Source organism: Theobroma umbraticum, unplaced genomic scaffold, assembly GCF_002168275.2.
Source record: "Theobroma umbraticum cultivar Fairchild unplaced genomic scaffold, ASM216827v3 scaffold_12.1, whole genome shotgun sequence".
NCBI lineage: Eukaryota > Viridiplantae > Streptophyta > Magnoliopsida > Malvales > Malvaceae > Theobroma > Theobroma umbraticum.
The window spans coordinates 3,924,892-3,945,860 of NW_018397269.1; the positions used below are offsets into that span (position 1 = coordinate 3,924,892).

Consider the following 20,969-nt stretch of genomic DNA (forward strand, 5'->3'; position numbering starts at 1 on the left):
GTTATATTAGAAAACTAAAAACTTGAAGCCTCCAACCACTTTTCAACCGTTTCATAAGATAAGAAAAGAAAAATAGTTGTCTTTGTTTGACAAAAATAAGATTCGGCAAGAATTTTGGTCCTTTTATTTTAGAAACAAAATTTACTAGCACAAGTAAAATCCTACCTTGGATAAGGTCTTATTCAGTCATTGTGTATATTACTATTAGAGGCCAAACACTTAGATGGTTGAAGATTTGACAAATCCTAAAGGTGAAGAAGCAAAGATTTTTGGATTTAATTGGCTCTTGATTACGATATCTAGAGCAAGGTATGTAACTCTTAAACCTATAAGTGTTTATAATATATTTAAAAGTTGCATGAAAAACACAAACATTGATCTTATAGGATACGACTGTTTCTTTAATTAAATATTATTTTATTTTTTTGTTACGTTATATATATATTAATTTTTGATTATTTTTCATGTTTGAGCATGAGGTCGAATCCCGACAGTCTTTTCCTAAAATCTTCAAACCTCTAACTATGTTGGTGAATCTCTCATATATTTGGTTTATAGTCTCATCTTCTTTCATCCTAAATAGATCATAGTCATTGTGTGAAAAATCCTATTTTAAATTCCTTAACTTAGTTTGTTTCTCATAAATAGTTTCTAAGGTATCCCAAATTGTTTTGTGGTTTCACACATGGGTACGTTACCGAACTCACTAGCACTAAGAGAATAAAGAAAGGTATTGAAAGCCTTGCAATTTGTTCGCATCAACTTCTTTTCTTTGTCATCCCACTCTTTCCTAGTTTTAACAATAGTTTTCCATTTACTTCCTTAATGCGGACATGGGGACCATCTAAAATAACATTTTAACCTCAAGGTCTACTAATTGAATGCACATCTCCATTCTTTTCTTCCAACAAGGGTAATTCATACTTGAAAAGAATGGAGGTCTTTAAGTTGAGTGTCCTTCACTAGGAACAGTTAAGGTGGAATCCATCTAGATGTGTTGAGCTTTGCTTTTAGATCACTTAAGCTTGTTAGACCAAAAAAATGAGCCCTTTCTTTGATATAAATTGTTAGTGCAATAAGCTCAATATGAGTAATTCCAACATGGAGTGAATTGAAATATTTTGAAAATTCTAGCTAATTTTAGAAAATTAAAGTTTTTCTTGAATGAAAAACCTTCTTTAAACTTGATCAAGATGATGAGAAATTTTAAATTTTTATATATAAAATGCAATGAATGGCAAACACAAGTAACTTAGAAGGAATTAAAAAACATAAACAACACAATAATTTTATGGAGGCTCAACCTCTTTGCTTGCGTCCTCTCCCTTAGCTTCATTAAGGAATTTTATAATCCACTATAGAAATAAAATTCAATACAATGCCTTTTATTGATCAAGCATGAACTAGACGGGTATAACCCGTTAGGCTCTAGCAAGCCTTCTTATGTTCATTCATCATAATTTAGCCCATTAACCATAATCATCGTACATAAAGCATACAATATCAAACTCATGCATGCATACTTAGGCAACTATATACAATTATGGAACTTCTCAACATTAACTATGCAAGTGCATTTGTTCATAGTAAATTTAAAGTTAACAACTCATACATCATGCTATAGTCATATCTTAATATCCTTAGGTGTCCATACAGACTTTTGAACCACATTTGTACATTCATCCATAACATTCATAAGTATATGTCAAGCATTGCCTACATTATTATAAACATGTTCAATATCCATCAACATAAACATAAGCATAAAATCGACACGTCAACGGAACATGACTCGACTCTCTAGGCATCAAGAAGGTTGCTAGACACCTACCAAAAGAAAATGAACAGATCACGCCTCCGTGACTGGGGAGCTCAATGGTATCACTTATTTGCAAATAAAAATATTTGGAGAAAATAACGTGTGAGTCACGGATCCTCTGTGAGTGAATACAAGAGAGGAATAAGCCAAGGGAAAGAGTTTTTGCACAAATTACATCGTTAATATAAATAAGAATTTGAGATAAACATACTTAATTTCAAATTTCTCATAAAGTAAAGTTGTCGTAAATGAATCTCATTTTCATAGTGAAATCAACATTTTATAAACGTATAGTTCAATAGATAAGGAAAACATTTATGAAAAGCCCTGTAGGGAAAAAAGTAAAGAAGTTGTACCTTATCTGTGGTACCAGATCCTCTTAAGAGAAACGATACTTAATCATATAACCCAAGCTAAGGGTGGTTTACTCCAATCTTTTCATAAGTCATATGAGTTGTTCATGTACTCAAGATTCACCAAGAAAAACCAATCATAACATTTAGTGATCAATGTCCAACTCATGTAACTCAAGTAATCATGTTTCAATTCATATAACTTAGTGATCAGTAATCAATCCATGCAACTTAAATGGCTAGTCTTTCTTTATAATCCTTAAACTCAATTAATGCATTGGGATTTATTTTATCTATTAACCCATCCTAGCTATCATATAGCTTAAAGTTTAATTTACAAATCAATCAAACATCACAAACACAGGAAAGATTCATAAGAGGAATCACAATAACAAAAGTAATGTGCAATAATCATGAATGCAAGATGCCTACTGAGTACTGGCTTATGTCTATCACACGTCTAGGATTGTGAGTGGCACATCGACCTCACATATCTAGAGCATCGCCACCATATATTGAAATTTTTCCTCACCATGTATGGGGATCGCTCTACTCATATCTCTGTGCGTTGGCACCACATGTGGAATGTTACCTCACACCGTGAGGTAACACTATCATCATCAAACTAAATGCAATTCACCATGTGTAGAATGTTACCTCACACCCTATGAAGCACTATCATTATCGTACTAATGATATAATATGGTAACATAGTCATGTGGTATTTGCACCCTCCACATCAATGTTGGTGCCAAATGGATATAAAATAACAAGTATTATGTTGACTAATAGCAATTAGTCAACTATCAATCATAAGAACCTATTTGATCGAAAATAAAAATATAAAGGCTTGATTAAATGTAATAAAAGAATGAAACTTATTTAAATTTTCTTGACTAGTTCAAGGATTTTTTTAAAACATTATGCCATAAAATTGCTACTTGCATGGCCAAATAATGAGTTTCAGAAAGTGTTACCCATTATGTACATTAAGCTTTCCTCAATATTATTACTTATTATGTGCATTAAAACATATTCTTGAGTACTTGTTTCTTCTTGCTCTATGTATATAGAGTTGTGACAACTCATTTTGGGAGAACAAGATTTCTAAGCGAGTGTAGACACATTGTCACTCTTAGCTCTCTCTCTCTCTCTAAATACTCTTTCTCAAATTCTCTTATACTAAGCTATTTTTTGCCATATTCTCAACCTTATATTGTCGTTTGGTTATTCTCTTTCACTTGTCATAACATTCGGTATTTCAAAAACTATTTCAATCTTCCTTTCCATTACCTCCAACACATCTTTTTATTTATTTACAATATTTCCTCTCTCCCTATCACAAGAATCCCTCTACAAAATTAAATAGAAGGATTAGGGATTCAATCCAAGATGGATGAATAGGTACCTAAGTTTAGGAAAAAAAGAGATTCCAATTAACTCATGCAATTCCAACCCATGAAGTGTTGGAATTAAACAATAAATAAAATATTCTCATTTTTTGCAAACCATCTTTCACGTTTCTAGAGTTCATTATTCTTCCTTTTTGTTACAGCAATGTGCTCAATTTTGTTGGATATCTTCTAGGACCTACGACAGTGAAGTGTTTTCACCGATAATGCATAGAATCAATTTTCTAACAATGCATTAAATATAAACCCAATAATTATATACTTAAAAACTTACTCATTTGAATGAAAACCTGGTTCAAAGATTTGAGACAAAAAGTTGGAAGACTTTCTAGAAATAATTTTTATTTATGATTTTAATTTCAAAAATAAATATATGCAACAAAAAATGCATCGCACTTTCTTTATAGTTGGAGAGAAAATGATGCGCATATGGATCATATTAATGGAAATTCCTAATATAAAAAAAAATCATTCTTACAGCTAATTTTTTTTTTATAATTAGAGAAAAAGGAATTTAAACTGAAAATTATGTATCAACTAATGAATAAAATACTCGAATGCAAAACATAAAACCTTTTGAGAAAAATGAGATACGAATTCTATTTTTTAAACAAGATCATGCACTAACCAATGAGTCAAATATATTGAAGTTTATTATTTATCCACAGACAATTTGTTTTTTTTTTATTTAATTATACAGCATGAACATTTTGTGAACATGTTCTTTCTTTTACATAAACAAAATATACTATCCTGCAGATCACAGGAAAATGAAACCAGAAGCAGAACCTGCACCATATTTTGACCATAGTACATTCCGCAGCTACATCTTTGACCAGAAACGGCTCAAGGTAGCTTCAATCGATCCATGTGGTTCATCCGTCGGTAAATAAACATCATCATTGAACTGCAGTAATCATCGGTATCATCATAAAATGTCAATAAGAAAAGTTAACTTTATCCCATGTTTATATATTAGATAGCACCCAAATAATTCATCACCATCATCTCCATATAAGTTTCCCTAAAAAGAACCAAAGAGACATTCTGCTTCTGCTTCTGCTCCCCCTACTTTCTAATGAAATCAATCTCTAAATAAGACTCAAACTGGTATTAGAAGCACTAGAACCAATAACATTCATGGAAAAGGATAAATTTCTGAAGAGTATACCAACAAAGTAGAGAGTCCAAAAGTTAAAGAAAGAACAATGATTAATGAAGCATCAGCAAGAGGACAACAGGCAGTAGAGCAGGTGACTGGACAAGGGCTATAATCATGACAGAAATCTTCAGCACCATTTTAACTTTTTAGCTGGAAACTCAAAACAAAATTTTCATCTGCTTGACACTCAAATATCATTAACTACTACTTTTATACTGTAGGAAGACCTCTTCAAATCCAATGTGTTAACTTTTAACATCCAATCCTCATATTCTATATTAGGTTCTCCCCCTCCTCCCCCACCGTTAAAATGACCAGTTGCATTCCAGTAACTACATTCTGGCAGTTATGTAATGGCAGAGTCATACCTTTACAATGACACCGATATCCTTGCTTGATATATTAACAGGTAAGAAATGGATATTTGGCATTTTTAATTGAACCGATGATATGTCCGTGAACCTGAAAATCATTAAAACCAAGATGAATATCAATTCTCAAAACAGCACCATGTAAAAACGAAAACTGTGAAGTTGAGTGTCTAAAACTAAAAGAGTTCTAACATCATGGGTATGCATGCACTGGTGCACATCTGACCATTCATGCACATGAGTACACAAGTGTGTGCGAGCTCATAAAGAAAGAGAGCAAGAGAGAGATAACCTGCTAAGTACAGCCTTTGCCATATGAAAAAGAGTGCTTTGAACAGATGCACTATATACCCCCCCATCAGGAGGACCAAAGAAAGTATCAGCCAAAACTTTTTTCACATTCAGGAAACATTCATTGAAGTAAAGTGGCTTTTCAGGGATGCTAGAGACAGATTCATATGAATACCTGCATCCACAAACCACGTATATTTTGGTGAAACAATTAAGCACCGTCTAAACTGAATAGGGAGCAAAAAAAAAGTGTTAAGAATCAAGTCAGCTAAACTCAATAGGGAGCAAAAAAAAGGTGTTAAGAATCAAGTCAGCATCTCAGTGTATTATATTGGCATCAAACTCATATGAAATACACCTGAAGCATGATAAATCAATCTTCAAGAAAAGGCTTTTACACTGTTGCATATTGTTAACAAATTACCCGCATGCCTTCTTTTAACTTAGTATCAAATTTAACAAGTAGAAAAAAAAAATTAAACCTCCAAGATGCGGTAACCTCCGTTGCCAGCATCCTTTCTCGCGTTTCAGGCAGAGCTGTGTATTTGTCCCGAATGAACCCTTCAAATCCTGACTGTTCATAGGACAAACTCCAAAAATCAGCACAGAAATCAAAGAGATGTTAGCTTAAAGATAGAAACAGATGAGCATTATTAAACTAAGTACTAAATAGTAACCCTCACAAGTACCAAATTTGTTGAAAATTTAACAAGATGCATCAAATGAAACCAAAAATTCAAATTATACAGTGCCTTAAAACCCATCAATGGGTTATCAGTAATAATGATTGCTTCAAAAGGTGCATAAGTGTAGCATTTAAAAAGCCAAACTAGGTGCATATGCAAAGCACTCGAGGATGCAGGGGGTAGGTATTGACACCCGTTTAGAGGATAAACGGCATATATTGAACCTTGAAATGCAACATCTGATAAATTAGAAAATCCAATTATGAGTACAACAAACTTTTTGTCACTTGTAATTTCTTAGCCCAAGAAACTGCTCCCTCACTTGTGCACTATTAGCACTAACCATCATTAAGGTTACATGATCTAGTACCATGGAGGAACTAGATACGAAGATACAGAATATTATCATTAATCTACCATGAGGTAAACCACTACTTAGGAGATATTATATGCATCAAATTAGCTACACAACTACTGAAGAGGTGCTTTTTGATAAGATGGGCACATCATCCATACCTAGCTCCTCCAATTCTTAAATAGAATTGTGTTCAAGAAATGGTAACATGGAAGACACATAATGGCCGTTGGCTAATTATATAGTTATTACATAATGACCTTCATATGTTACTTCATAAGGCCGGAAACAAGAAAAATATCTTGCAAAAATAACACAGCCTAAAATAGAACATCAAATTTCTTCCTTGTCTTTCTCTCGTAAGGAGCTTGTTTTAAGAATGGATTTTTAAAAGCCTATTTCTTGTTGACAAGACATTATATTTGCCAATTATTTGAATAATGTAATAATCAACATTTTATTCAGAAGATTTCATTAAGATCCAATAAAATTTATTAACATGAGAAAACAAACTCGTTATGGGAGACAGATAAGGAAGACAACAAGAGCAGCAGTTCATGTTTCCTAATTTGGTTGCAATCAACACAGTAAAGGAGAACCTTTTATTGTTTTAGGTCACATTTGCAGAATGCTTTTGAGTAGAAAGTTCAAGCAGTTGCTTCCTAAAGGTTAAAAAATTGGGATCCAGGAAAGTAAATTCACAATGCAATCTAAAAGATCCATCTGACATAAAAAAATTCTCTTAGAATGACTACCATAATCTCAGTGAAATTTATTCCCATAAAGGAAGCTTGTAACCAGATGTTAGTGCTAACTACTGAATGTAATGGATATGGTTCAAATTAGTGCTGTGATCATTTCATTTGCGCTACCATAGAACTGCATTTCAAAGTCATATCCTGATTATAGATGGATAATGCAACTTCTACGTGACATTGGGCTGCAAACAGTAAGCAGACTGTATAGCAAAAACAGACAGCTAAAAGGGAAAGTATAGAAATTGCAAGAATTACATATCCAACGGAGTTAAAAGAACATGTTATAAAAATAATTACTTTTGAGAAAAAGACATTTTCTTTTCCTGTTCATGTGAAAAGAAATTTAAAACATATGAGCCGATTGCATTATCTGAAATACAAAAAGACCAACAAATTTACCTTGGTTGTCTTCAGCAAAGACAGGCCTTCAATACCAGAAGTTAGCTGTAAAATGCCAGATTTCTGTACAATTGCCTCCGCTGTATGCTTCTCGGATCCAAGTTTAAAGCCTTCAATAAACGAGATAACAAATATTCAACAAAAGTTGCAACCACATTCATTATTAGCCAAATCATAGGACTGAAAGAAAGATGTACATTATAATCAATAAAAGAAATAAGTCTTAGTCAATCTTGGCTGCACAGAGACAACCTTATTAACAATTACTTGACCACCATCTGCTTCTCTCAATTCTTCTGAATGGTGACCATGATAACAGTGAAATGTCATATTTCAGGTGTAAAAGGAGATCCTCTTTATAAAAGTTCTACTTGGGTTTATGATGGTAACACTTTTTTCTGGAAAGGCTAACAAATAAGGTTTGCAGACCTGATGACTCATTAGGTGGGGCTTCAATTTCTGTATGTCAGGAAATGGAAATACACTAACTTCACAATTTTCTCATTTCTCACACATGCACTTGAAAATATCCTGATATTTAGAGCAATGCCTGGTGAGTTGGCCATGGTTTCTTACGCATGTGTAATTTTCAGGGTAAGGATCATTCCCATCACCCAAATAATGGAGTGGCTATTACTTTCATCCTTTGCCCAAAAAAATTGAGACATGGCTATTTACAAACATCTTATTCTCTTTCTCCAACTTTGTTCCCATTCTCCTCGTCCAGTTTCTCACATTTGCCTCTATTGAATAATGGTGTCACCATGCAAGGTGCTCTGGCAATCACCATGAGATTATCTTCCATTGGTGAAGTCAAACATAACCAGTCCAATATCTCCACCATCCAATCATCTTAATCAATGGCATCTGGCCCATGTGTCACTCCTTGGTTCTTCGAATAACTCCATGGCCTGCCTATCACCCCACTCTCCCAACAGGTTCCATGTTTTTGTTGATATCATGTACATACATTTCGACTATACTTAAGAACAAGTTATCCAATTTTGGTTTAAATAACGATGCTAAACTGAAAATAGAAAACTCTAAATTGAGCGCTTCAGGAACTCCAAATACTCGTCTTAAAAAAGGCCCAATAATCAGAAGAACAGAAGCCAGAGGTTTCTGACAAAACCTAACCTAAAGGGGGAGAGAGAGAGAGAGAGAGAGATATGGGGGGAAAACAAAAGTAGAGGATTCTTGCTTCAGCAACGATCAAGTTATGGTAAAAGTAATGGGATCTCCATTACTTTTGAGTAAAGGAAAGGATATTTGCTCTATCAAAAAAACAAAAGGAGAGGATTCTTGCCCAAAATTTCCACATAACAGTTTCTGTGCAAATTGGTTATGTGCATCACATATTGGTTGAAGGTTTGTTTGAGAGCATCCATGCTCACCCAAATGAAAAACCCTTGCCTTAAAGTTTAAGGCAAATGGAACATTATAAGCAAAGTATAGTGCAAGACAACTTCAATATCGCATTCCAATCTTTGTATTCCCATCCTAAGAAATATAAAAAAATGAAGAAACTGTAAAGAACAAGAAATGACAGAAAATCATTCAAAGAATCAACAGGAAATGCGTATCAAATTTAATCAAAGCTTTAAATTTATAAGGCTAAGCTTGCAATAGCATACATGTGCAGAAGCCACAGAAACAAATAATGAAAAAAAAAAAAGAAATAGGGGAAAAAGAAAATTACTTAAGTATTTGTCTACTTGTCACTCATATCAAAGTTCTATAAATTTTACTAGACAAAGATGACATCTTATCTGATTATAATAGCCAATAATTTGCCAAGGAAAACCAAATATTCTTCTTTGAACAAAAAATAAAACTTTCATTTTGTGAGGGTTCAATGGCAACAACAAGAAAACCAGGAACGAGAAAGGAAAGGAGAGAAGCAGCTATCCTTAGAGAGAATGAATAATTTGCTTCCACTTCCTAGTAAGATGGTGCAGGAACTCTTGAAAAAGCCTCTTAATAGTTAATACAACATCATAAAAAAATCATGTCTCATGCTCACTCACATAAACTATCTCTTAACCCTAATTTTTTAATCAGAGAGAACTACAATTTAAAAGTCCAATGACAAGGACAGAGGCAATTTCTTCTCCTCCTTTTTCTATGAATGATTTACTTGTCCCCTGCCCCTTTCCAGAGACGAACTTAAGCAATATTCAAGCAAAAGATATCTCGCATTTTAAAGAAATATGTAAAATCGAAAGTACAAGTTTCAACCAGGCTTTTTCTTTTTTTGTTTATTTCTGGGATGGGGCTTGTAGGTAGAAAGAATTATTGATGATAGTTAATCCTGCAAGAAAATCATTAGATATCAACCGGAACCATTGCAAGCTCACCCTAAAAGATTGGGAAGACTAACCATGTTCGTGTGCTTGACCATTTACAGATACTCGTTCCCATGGCTTTTCCACTACCTTTATTATTGCAGTAAAAACCTACAAAAAAAAAAACAAAAAAGAGATGCCAAACGTCTGCATCAGCGAAATGACAAGCATTTTACATAATATTTAATGTGTTACACCCAAATGACTCAAGTGTTAAATATAGAGCCTATATGCTTCAAAACTAATGTCATAAAATGAATCAAGAAATTTGTCAACAAGTCAAGCAAGGCTTATTAAGATGCTCATTAATGTTAATTCACTTATTAGATAGTGCCAGCTCAAGATCATATTCAATCTTATATGCTCAATAAATACCAAAAATTGTACAATAGGTGTATTTTACTTTCACGAGAAACTTACTCAAAATCAAGTTTATTGTTGGAAAAGAAGTCATCAAGTGACCTTTAAAGATACATAAATTTCTAGAAGTACGCATGAAAAGAGATAGAAAGAGTGACATGAAGAAGCCGATTTAGTTAAATGTTCAGCTGAAGTTTTATAAGGCAAATCAAGAAATAATTAGATGAAGCTTGAAAAGAATGAAAATATGGTCAGCTCATTGATAGGCATCACCAACATATTTTAAGAGAATGAACAAAAGTATATTCCGACTGGAAAAGCTCATCATACCATGACTAAAAGCAAATGAATAAAGTATAGACTGTATTTTAAAAGTTCTTGATAAACACAGCAAAGCTTTTTATTTTATTTATTTATTTTGTTACAAAACATAATAAATTTCAAGAAGTAAGTCTCCTAAGCTTGTAGAGTTAAGAATTTTTATTTCAACAAGCTCAAATAGAAGACTTAATAAAAAACTCATAATGCTCCTCCTGTATTTCTTATATCATTTTAAACTCTTCAGAGTTCAGATTAAAATTCTAGGCCACCATGAATTTAATATGTCAGATAAGCAATGTAAAGAACACCATTAACAATTTCTCAGAAGATGTCAGCTGTCTCTAGTCTTGATTACTTTGACTAATGAAAAAACTCTCTTGACTTTTTTCTCAAAATTTTGGCAATGAAACCTTATAGTATTTTCTGTAATGAAACCCAAACAAGAATACACAGATCAGTCTAGAACATGATTTGTTTGTTTTTCAATTTCTATATATTTTGATTTAATGTTGACATGAATAGTTTCTTTGTGATGTGTGAATCATTATTGTTTGTTTTCTCAGGTCAAGGTTAATATATGAATGAAGAAAGGTCTCGCTAGAAAAGAAGCTTACGTCCCAACTCGAATATATTTGCCCAAAACATTGCTGAGTTATATACCGTAAGACAGAAATATTATAGTTGTATTTTAATCCCCTCATACATGAATGTTGAGTTGATAGCTTCATGTTTCACTTTACCCAGTGATATTCACCTATGGTTTCCTTCTTTGTGATAAACACCAAGTAGACAGTACTTCACTCAAAACTCAAAAATGGGGTGTCAGTTATTTAATCCTAAACCTCGAGTTGCCCCAAGCCACCAAAATGAATGAGGTATCAACTCAGGAACGCATCTGTAAGAGAAACACTACATTTTGTTTTCTTCCTGATGCTGAAAACGACAAGTGCTTTATCCTCGTACTAAGAAAGAGAAGGAATCATTCGTCTCCCTATCAGTATCTCAAAAGCTATTGAAGGAAGTTTGAGCCTTTTTATTCATCAGATCGAAATAAATTCTTCAATATTAAGAAACTACCTGTGCATAAAATGATGTGAAGTGCTTGCCCAGTAGAATCGCAAACTCCTCTGCAGAAAGCTGTTCAGAACATTCCTTTGCTTTGACATAAACCTGTATTGTAATTTTAACAATTACTTTCAGATGACATGGCAACAATGCTGTAGATAGGAGAGAAAATTTCTCAATCAACATGACTGTAAAAATGATAAATACTTAATTAAGAAATTATGGTTTGAAGATTAATTTTTATATTGAGATACACGCCTACAATTCTTTTGTCTTCTCATTATCTATTCAACATTCAAACCAATTGCTTAAACGAATACTTTTCCATATCGTCCTATTAACTTTATAGATCACTTTCAGTTGCATAGTGCAATTCGAAAAGTGCTAAATATCATTTATTTTTAGGATAAGTGATGCATATATTGTTGTTCAAAGAGTTGGATTCAAATTCTTTCTAAAAAAAACAAAAACTTAATTTTCTTTTAGTACATATAATAAAGTACAGGTGGAGTGAAGATTTAAGCCTTGTACTTTAATTCTCTTTATAACAGTAACAACCTTTAGATCAAACATGAGTTATTAACTTGGAAGAGAAATTGTAAAGTGCCGAAGCACGCATCAAAACTACCATGAATTCAAGAGATAGATGAATCCTCATTGAATATTTCTGACATTTTTCATGTTGGCCCCCAGATTTTCTCAAATTTATATTCTTTTCCCTAAAACTTTGAAACATTGCAGATCCATTATGCAGTACAAGATTTATAGCAGACAGGAATTCAGAAATGAACCTATCAAATTGAAGTTCCAACCTCTAACCTAGAACAAGCTGAACCAACCAACCAACAACCCCTAACCTCAGAATTGGAAAAAAGGAAAACGTGTTTAATATTAAAAGATTCTCACAGTGTTTTTCATGGTGTCAGTGGCGACGATGTCAGAGTTGTCGTCACGGACGTAGGCGCCAGTACAATTGGAAAGCAAGCTAATGTTGACATTCCATTCCACCATAGAATGCGGCCTTCCATCTTTGCTCCGCCAAACTCTGCCTACTCTAACCCTTGCCTTCCCATGTCTTTGCTCGAAATTGAATCCATCCATCTCCTTCGCCATTGCTCCTCTTCCTCTTGCGCCGAAATGTCCTACTCGGAAAGGCTTTAAATAGGCTTGGAGGCAGAGAATGCTAGGATTCACTGGATTTTTATAAAGGAAAACTTGCACGTATTTCTTTCTATCTCCACCATCACCTGCCCCCACTCTCCCTCACATCGGGAATCTTACAAATCCCATCATTTTTCTTTTCCATTTTACAACATCATCTCCCAAAAGAGAAGACAGCCTTTTTTTTCTTCTTTATTCTATTGGCTGGATGTGATCTTACTTTATCCCGTACCTAAAAGACTGGATTCCTTCAACTATTAGTTCAGACTTTTCAAACTTGTTTCATTCATAGGAGGATTGAATTGACGAGGAGCGTGACATTCACCTAACATAACCGTGACTGGGCAAAGGGAGCAGTTAATGTTTACCTTTCGGGACGATGACGACCATGTTGAAGTGTTTGTTTTCTAAGAAAATTTTTCATTGACTCCACTGTGCCCACAGTATCCGGTTTTTGCCAGTTTTTGATTCACTGTGGGCTATTGTTATATATATATATACACTAGTTTTTTTTAATACATATGCACCGACATTCCTCTTTACAGAGTATTTTCTATTTTTTTTTAAATTAGATCTGATTTTTTTCATTTTTTATAAAAAAATTGAAATTAATTTTATAGTTCAATACACCAAATCTCCACGTTCGAACTCTCAATTCTCTCTTTGCTATAAGCGATGATCTCTTACTGTAACTATAATTCACTATCAATTTCCTTTCTTAATGTTCTTTGTTCATCAAATTCTACTAATTCTTAGATCTATTAATTTCTTATGTTTACATTGAAGCATTGAAATTAAATATTTGTCGCTTTTGCATTCTTACTTTGATTTATGCAATGTTATCTTATATCTTTCGATTAGAAAGGTGTCTTGCAGAAAGGACGATTGAGAGTGATGGGTGTCGACACATGGTGCTATTAGTTATATTATTTGATTGAGAGTTGTTTTGGGACCAAGTTTTGTCTCATTTTTCTATTGATTATTATTCTTCTCTTTAATTTCTCCACTCATTTTATTTATAGCCTTTACAACTCTCTCTCCTTTCTTTAATAATGGTTGTTGACACGAGGTTTTGTGTTGTTGAAAACATTGGGTGCTTAGACATGGTACTTTGATTGCGACCTGAGTGAGAGTTGTATTGGGACCAGGTTTTGCCTAATTTTTTTTATCCTTTTGTTCTTTTTCCTTCAATATTCTCCTTCGGTTTGATTTCTTCGCCCCTTTGTGTATAGCCTATGCAACTTTCTCTCTTTTTTTTTATGTTTGTTTCTCTTTATTATTTTCTTTCTTCTTTCTACCTTTTTTTTTCAAGTTCTCTCTCCTTTTTTTTAATATTTATTTGTTATTTGCTCTTTAATTTTTTTATTTCTTTTGTTTTTCTTTGTGGATGTTTACTCTTTTTTTTTTCATAGATAGTGCTTTTTTCCTGGGTTTGTTGTCGATCTTGCATTTTTGTTTATTGACTAGTTTTTCTTTCTCTGATGCTAGGTTTGTTTTGCTCTCCAAGTACAAAACAGTTCCCAAGATTCGCATTATGAAGTGTAAGGCTAAGAATTGAAAATTCTCATTTCTCATTCTCATTTTTTTTACCATTAGACATTAATTACTATACCCAAGTGGCTTATGTCAAGTTTCCATTCATGCAAAAATCTTTTTTTTTTAGTATTAATTATTGAATGGATGTGAAGTTTTGAAACTTTTTAGTATTTTTGCATGTATGCATACAATCCTATTTGTGTGGGTGTATAGATAAAGCTAGCTAAGTGCATTTTCATAATTAAGAATTTGACCGCTCATCTTCTGTATCCTAGATTTTCCTATATTCATAATGCCAATTTGTTAGTGGTCCAACATCATGCACATATATCCCATACATCGTAAACTTATATGTCAACTCCAAAAAAAAAAAAATTGCATTATCATTTCTTAGCCTATCAATTTCGGTAGCACCTAATGTAATCTTTTTCTCCAATAACATTATCCTATAATGTTGAACTATGCTTTGGAATCTTTTCAAAATCTACTTGTAACTGTCTCGTTAGGAGAAAATAACAAGGTATCATCAATATAGATAAATGCATTATCTAATATTGGACTAAATATCTTCATCACAGCTTTCTAAACTAGTGACGAAGCTATCTTCAAACCAAAGGGCATTATCGTTTATTAAAAATGTTGTTGTGGGATGCAAAATGTTGTTTTGTATTTTTTTGATTGAGATATTCCAAGTTGTCATAATCCTGCTTTCAAATCAAACTTGGAGACTACCTTAGCATTGGACAAGTTTGTGACCAGTATTTTTCTATTAGGGAACGAGAACTTGTCATTAGCGAGGAACAAGTTTAGCAGCTTGTAGTTGATAACTAATCTTAACTTGCTACATACTTGCTCTAATCATTTATTGACTTCACAAGCCCATGAGGAGGTTGTGGGCTCAATTAAGGCTGGGGCCTAAAGTTGTGAATACTCTTCAATGGCTAGCTTAAGATGGTATAAGTTTATACTCAAGTGGTTGCCCTTTGTTGGGTTCACCAATTCTTCTTTTTTAAATGATAGAGTGATGAAAAACTTTAGATTTTTCCATAGTGGATTTGGACATATAAAGAGAAAGTTTGCATGGTTGTCTACACAATAAGTTAAGATTAACTTCTATCTTTTATCTTCAAATAGGGTCGGATTCAGAGTGATTGTGAATAGGTTTGCTAGAAGTTTCTATGCTTAAAAGAATTGTCTATACTTGAGATCTTTATCGTTAAGGTTAAGACCAAGATTTCTAGATATGATATCAAATCCAACGACTAAGGCCTTTTGTGGCAAAGAGGAACCTAGTATCCTCTATGTGATTGAGATACTTATGAAAAACTTAATCATAATTGGTTTGCTAATGAAGTTTTTGTAAACGTACTGTCATCAGCAATCTTGAAGTATGTCTTTTGGCTTTCCAAAGTGCTAGTGGTAAGACAACTAGATTAACAGTTCTTTGTGCTACTCTTATTTCGAAGAAGGCTATCACCTAGATGGGTGGCAACTCATCATTAATGTATATCCGAGCAAGGGTTATTAAAGGGGTAAGCTTGTGCACTGTAAAAAATTCTTGGATTGCCATGCAACCATGATTGTTTTTTCTAAGCCATTTTTGAGTAATCTAAATAATCTAAGCTCGAGCTGCATACCTTTATTGAGTTTGGGTCTAAATCATAAGTATGAATAACAAAAATGGTTTGGGGACTCTATTCATTATCAAGTGAAAACACAGATTCAAGATCATCATCATCAGATAGATTGAGACTTGAAGTAATTGCAATTTGCTACATCATCTTGATGGATTTCTTGTCTAATCTAGGATGTTGTTTTGTATAATAACCTGATTTTCCAAAATCAAAGCATTTTGATGACTTCTTGCCTGATTGCATTTTCTTTCTTCCTACTTAAATTTTTTAAATTTCTTGCTTCTTGAGAACTTCCTATTTCTCATAGGTTAGTCCAAGTAGGAGAAGTAATTGTATCTCTTGGGAGATCTCTTGAAGTTGATTTTCATTTTAGATTTGTAAAAACAGGAAGAATTTGTCGATGAACATTTTATTTGTAGTCCTGGCTATAAAGCAAATGGAGCTTTAAGCTTATTGAAATTTTGGACTATATTGGCAATGTCCTTATGCTCATTATAGATCTTGTCAAAGGCTTTCAGCGTAATTCTGTGGATATCTCCGAGTGGAAGGTTATGCAATTCAAGTTCTCTTGCATTCAGTTGCAACTATGTTTGATTATGGAGCTTTGATGATACTGAATTTAAAGAGGCTTGTTTCATAATCATACTATCGTTCCCATCTAGTAGGTAGAAATATTTGCAAAAGTTACAATAAACGTTTGTCTAGACCTTTTATCAATAATGGACAACATTTCAGCTTGAAGAATTGCTCTCTAATTTTGTCAAGTTTATGGCTTTGGTTACCACAAAATATGGATGCAAATTCATTCATAACTATTGTAAAAGATTGGTAATTAAGGAACGCTTGTTGTCAATATTCACCGAGGCTATCCCAAAAATATTTGAGGATTCTTGTTAATCTTGTGGAGAAAGCAACTAGTACTTGTTGTACTGTTGCTCCTGATTTTGTGGGTTTAGTGAATCCCCATGCATGGAATTCTTGAAAATGCAAATTTCATTTACTTGGAAGGATATTTTCAAGGGAGAAGTATTTTGAGAATCTTGAGGATGAGTTGTATTGTTGATGGTGATACTACTATTGATTTGGCAATGGATCAGTTTCCTTTAGTATTAGATCGTGACCATGTATTTCAAGGACATCATCATTTAGTATTTGGACATGTGGTTTTGTTAGGAACATCTTTAGGAAAGTGTCAATGCTGTCAACGATGTAACAGTCTATAGTGGAAAAGATTCTGAACTTTCATTGTTCTCTGAACTGTCATCAACTGACTACAAAATGACATCTGAGGAGTTATTCCAGGCTATATCTTAAAAAAGTCTAGGAAAAATATTAGGAGTTAAGGCTTCTAACATCATGAGCTGGGAAATCGGGTTAGATGACAAGCTTGTTGTTAAGACTAGTAGGTAGGTTGGTGTTAGTGTGGACGTGGGTTTGGATGGTGATAACTATATGATATAGAGTTATTTGAGCTTAATTTTGAAAATAATTTAGCTTAGTTTTTGTAGTAATGTATAAAAATTAATAGATTTCATTTCATTATTTTAAATTAGTTATTTTAGGTGAGTCAATCTAATTTTAGTTAATTTTATACTTAATTTAGTGTTAATGTGGATAAGATAGGTTGTTATTGATTTATTTATGATTTTGTAGGTGTTTGAAAGAAGAATTTTAGTAAAAGAAATAGAACAATTTTGAGGTGCAGATTTTCACTGCACATGTTTCAGTTTTTTAGCTATAACTTTCTCAACAGAGTTTCAAATCAAGCGATTCTTAGACCATTGGAAAGACAAGAGAAAAAGTTACAACTTTCATGTTACCAGATAACCCAGTTTAGCTTGGAAGGTGATCAAAAATCTTGTCGGAGTTCACATACTATAACAGTTTTAGTGCAATTATGATTTCTATTAATTAATTGGGCAAGGCTGCGACTCACATAGTCTGATGAGGAAATCATAGCTGAAATTAACTTCTTCCTTCACCCAACTTGGTCTAACTTCAAAACCTATAAAAAGAACCTTTCAAAAGACTTTTAAAAAGAGAAAACAAAGAAACACCAGATTAACAATTGAGAGTCAAGCCACAAAGTCGTTGAAGCTAAGAAGAATTTGAAGGATTCAAGGAGATTTTGAGATCAAGAATACAACTCTTGAGTTTTTCTATCTTTTCTTTTATTCTCTTATTTTCTTGGCTTTGTTTTTATTGTTTAAACTTTATTCAATGATGATATAATACTTGATGGGACACTGAATTTTTAATCTAAGATTATGATTGAACTCATTATATAGTCTGAACTATTCATCTTTTTTTTACTTATGTTTGATAGATTTAAGTTGTTTATTTTATTCTATTCTTAATGCTTCTAGTTGATTGGCCACCAATTAGATTGAATTGGAAATCTAGGTTAAATCTTAACGAAGGAAATTAAGGTAGACTTTAAATAAAATAGTGTATGATCGAATACACTTAGTTGATTACGTGGTTCGATTTGCATATAGGGTAAACATACACCTATAAACCATACGTAACCAAAATTAGAACATAAACTTAATGAATCTTTCTTTAATATAATTTACATAAACATATAGTAAATTAATTAAGAGAGGTATTTTTATGAGAAACTCGACAGAGACTTATAAATAATTTAGGACTCTAGGTTAGCAACTTGATCCATTAAATTGAGTTAAAAGAGAGATAATATTCAGATGAAGTATTGAGAGACATCATAATTTTAGGTCTGATAATCACTAGAAGTTAATTTGATAATATATTTTAGATTAGTTTTAGTTTTAGTTATTAGTTTAATAGTTTCAAATCTTTCTTTTTGATTTTAATTGTTTAGATAAAATTAGGGTGTGTTAATTTTAATAGTTAACAATAAGGATTAATTCAATTCTCTGTGAGATCGACATTCTACTCATCTCTATATTATCTTTGTGATACATGCACTTGTGTGAGTAGAAAATTGAACAATAAGTTTTTGGCGTCATTGCCAGAGAATTGATTTCTAATTCTTTCTTGTTAATATTAATAGCAAGCATTCTTAATTTTAATCTAAACTTTTCTTTTCTTTAATTTTTCAGGTACCTTTGGTTGTTGTATGCGAAGAGCTCAAAATTTAGAAATTGTTCCTTTTGATCCAAAAATCAAAAAAACTTTTCAAAGACTTCGAAGGAAAAATAAAAGAGTTTATGCTCCAAGTAAAACAATGGTTGATCAACAAGAGGAAAAGACCAAGCCTTTGAGGGATTATGTTGTCCCATAAGTACAAAATCTCCACTTTAGTATCCAAAGACCTTTTATTCAAGCCAACAATTCTGAAATTAAGCCATCAATCAATCAAATGATTCAGATTGATGTTCGGTTTGGAGGTTTGCCTAATGATGATCTAAATGCTCATATTGTAAATTTCTTGAAAATCTGCGATACATTCAAGGCTAATGGTGTTACTGATGATGCCATAAGATTGAGGCTTTTCCCTTTTTCATTGAGAGATAAAGGAAAAAGTTGGTTAAATTCAATTCCTGCTGGTTCCATTAATACTTTCGATGATTTGGCTTAAAAATTCTTAGCAAAATTCTTCCCACTTGCAAAGTCAGCAAAGATGCGGAATGATATCAATTTTTTTATGCAATTTGATTTTGAATCATTATATGAGGCTTAGGAGAGATATAAGGATTAATGAGAAGATGTCCTCACCATGGATTACCTAAGTGGCTGCAAGTGCAAACTTTTTATAATGGTTTGTTGGGACCTTTTAGAATAACCATTGATGCTACCACTAGAGGTGCACTCATGAGTAAATCCATTGATGAGACTTAGATTTGCTTAAAGGTATAGCTTTTAATAATTATCAATGGCCATTTAAAAGATTGGGAATAAGAAAAATTGCTGGAATTCATGAATTAGATGTGATGAACACTATTTCTACACAATTGGCCTCCCTTACAAAGAAAATAGATAAACTGAGTGTTAATGTTGTTCAAAACTCCTTTATGACATGTGAAGTTTATGGGAAGGACATTCCAATGACAATTGTCCCATCTATTCTGAGTCTTGTCAATTTATTGAAAATAGGCAACAGAACAATCCCTATTCTAATACTTATAATCCTGGTTGGAAGAATCATCTTAATTTTTTATGAAATAAAAACCAAGGGTCTTCATCAGCAGCTAAGTCTAATTTTTCGCCTGGATTTCCATCTAGTGCCCCTATGCTAGAGAAAAAGCCTTAAATGGAGGATATGTTCATGCAGTTCATGACAAAGACTAGCGCATTCATAACAAAGACTAATGCATTTATGATAAGGACTAATGCCTCCATTCAAAATCAAGCTACTTTAATTAGAAATCTTAAGATACAAGCAGGCCAACTTGCTAGTGCTTTAAAACTAAACCTCATGGTACTTTACCAAGTGATACTAAAGCCAACCCAAGAAGAAAAGGTAAGGAACATTGTATGGCAATCACTCTCCACAATGGAAAAGAGGTACGTAAAAAGCTAAGTAATCAAGTTTTAAATTCTAAGATTTCAATTCAATCTGTTGAGAAAGAAATTGAAAAAAATGCTGAAAAAGAAATTATGTTTGAAAAATCTGCTCAAAATTCTATAGAAAAATCACAATCTCCTCCCACACCTCTACCACCTTGTCCTCGACGTTTTCAAAAGCAAAAACTTAATAAACAATTTCAGAAATTTCTTGAGATATTTAAAAAATTGCACATTAATATTCCTTTTACTGAAGCTTTAAAACAAATGCCAAATTATCTTAAATTCTTGGAAGACATCTTAACTAAAAAGAGGAAATTGGAAGAGTTTGAGATAATTGCATTTATTGAAGAGTGCAGTGCTATAATTCAAAATAAACTTCCACCAAAGCTTAAATATTCAAAGAGTTTTTCTATTCCTTGCACTATTAATAGTTTTAAAATTTCTAAAGCT

General features: G+C 32.8%; 1 protein-coding gene, 1 long non-coding RNA gene and 1 other non-coding gene across 3 annotated transcripts; 1 reads left to right on the plus strand and 2 right to left on the minus strand.

The window, feature by feature from the left end:
* Window positions 1-4,203: 4,203 nt before the first annotated feature.
* Window positions 4,204-13,310, minus strand: LOC110425822 (uricase / urate oxidase / nodulin 35). The gene is made up of 8 exons (XM_021440869.1): window positions 12,604-13,310; window positions 11,710-11,802; window positions 9,987-10,062; window positions 7,607-7,716; window positions 5,891-5,982; window positions 5,410-5,583; window positions 5,115-5,208; window positions 4,204-4,491 (listed from the first exon to the last, which is right to left on the minus strand). The coding sequence occupies exons 1-8, from the start codon at window positions 12,808-12,810 to the stop codon at window positions 4,408-4,410; spliced, it is 930 nt and encodes a 309-aa protein (XP_021296544.1). The 5' UTR covers window positions 12,811-13,310; the 3' UTR covers window positions 4,204-4,407.
* Window positions 13,311-13,598: 288 nt separating this feature from the next.
* LOC110425823 (uncharacterized) lies at window positions 13,599-19,519 on the plus strand. The gene is made up of 3 exons (XR_002446072.1): window positions 13,599-14,006; window positions 14,347-14,399; window positions 19,112-19,519. It is a non-coding gene; the product is annotated as an uncharacterized LOC110425823 (long non-coding RNA).
* A 110-nt stretch (window positions 19,520-19,629) lies between these two features.
* On the minus strand, window positions 19,630-19,735 carry LOC149526585 (small nucleolar RNA R71). The gene has a single exon (XR_016351878.1). It is a non-coding gene; the product is annotated as a small nucleolar RNA R71 (small nucleolar RNA).
* Between the last annotated feature and the right edge of the window lie 1,234 nt (window positions 19,736-20,969).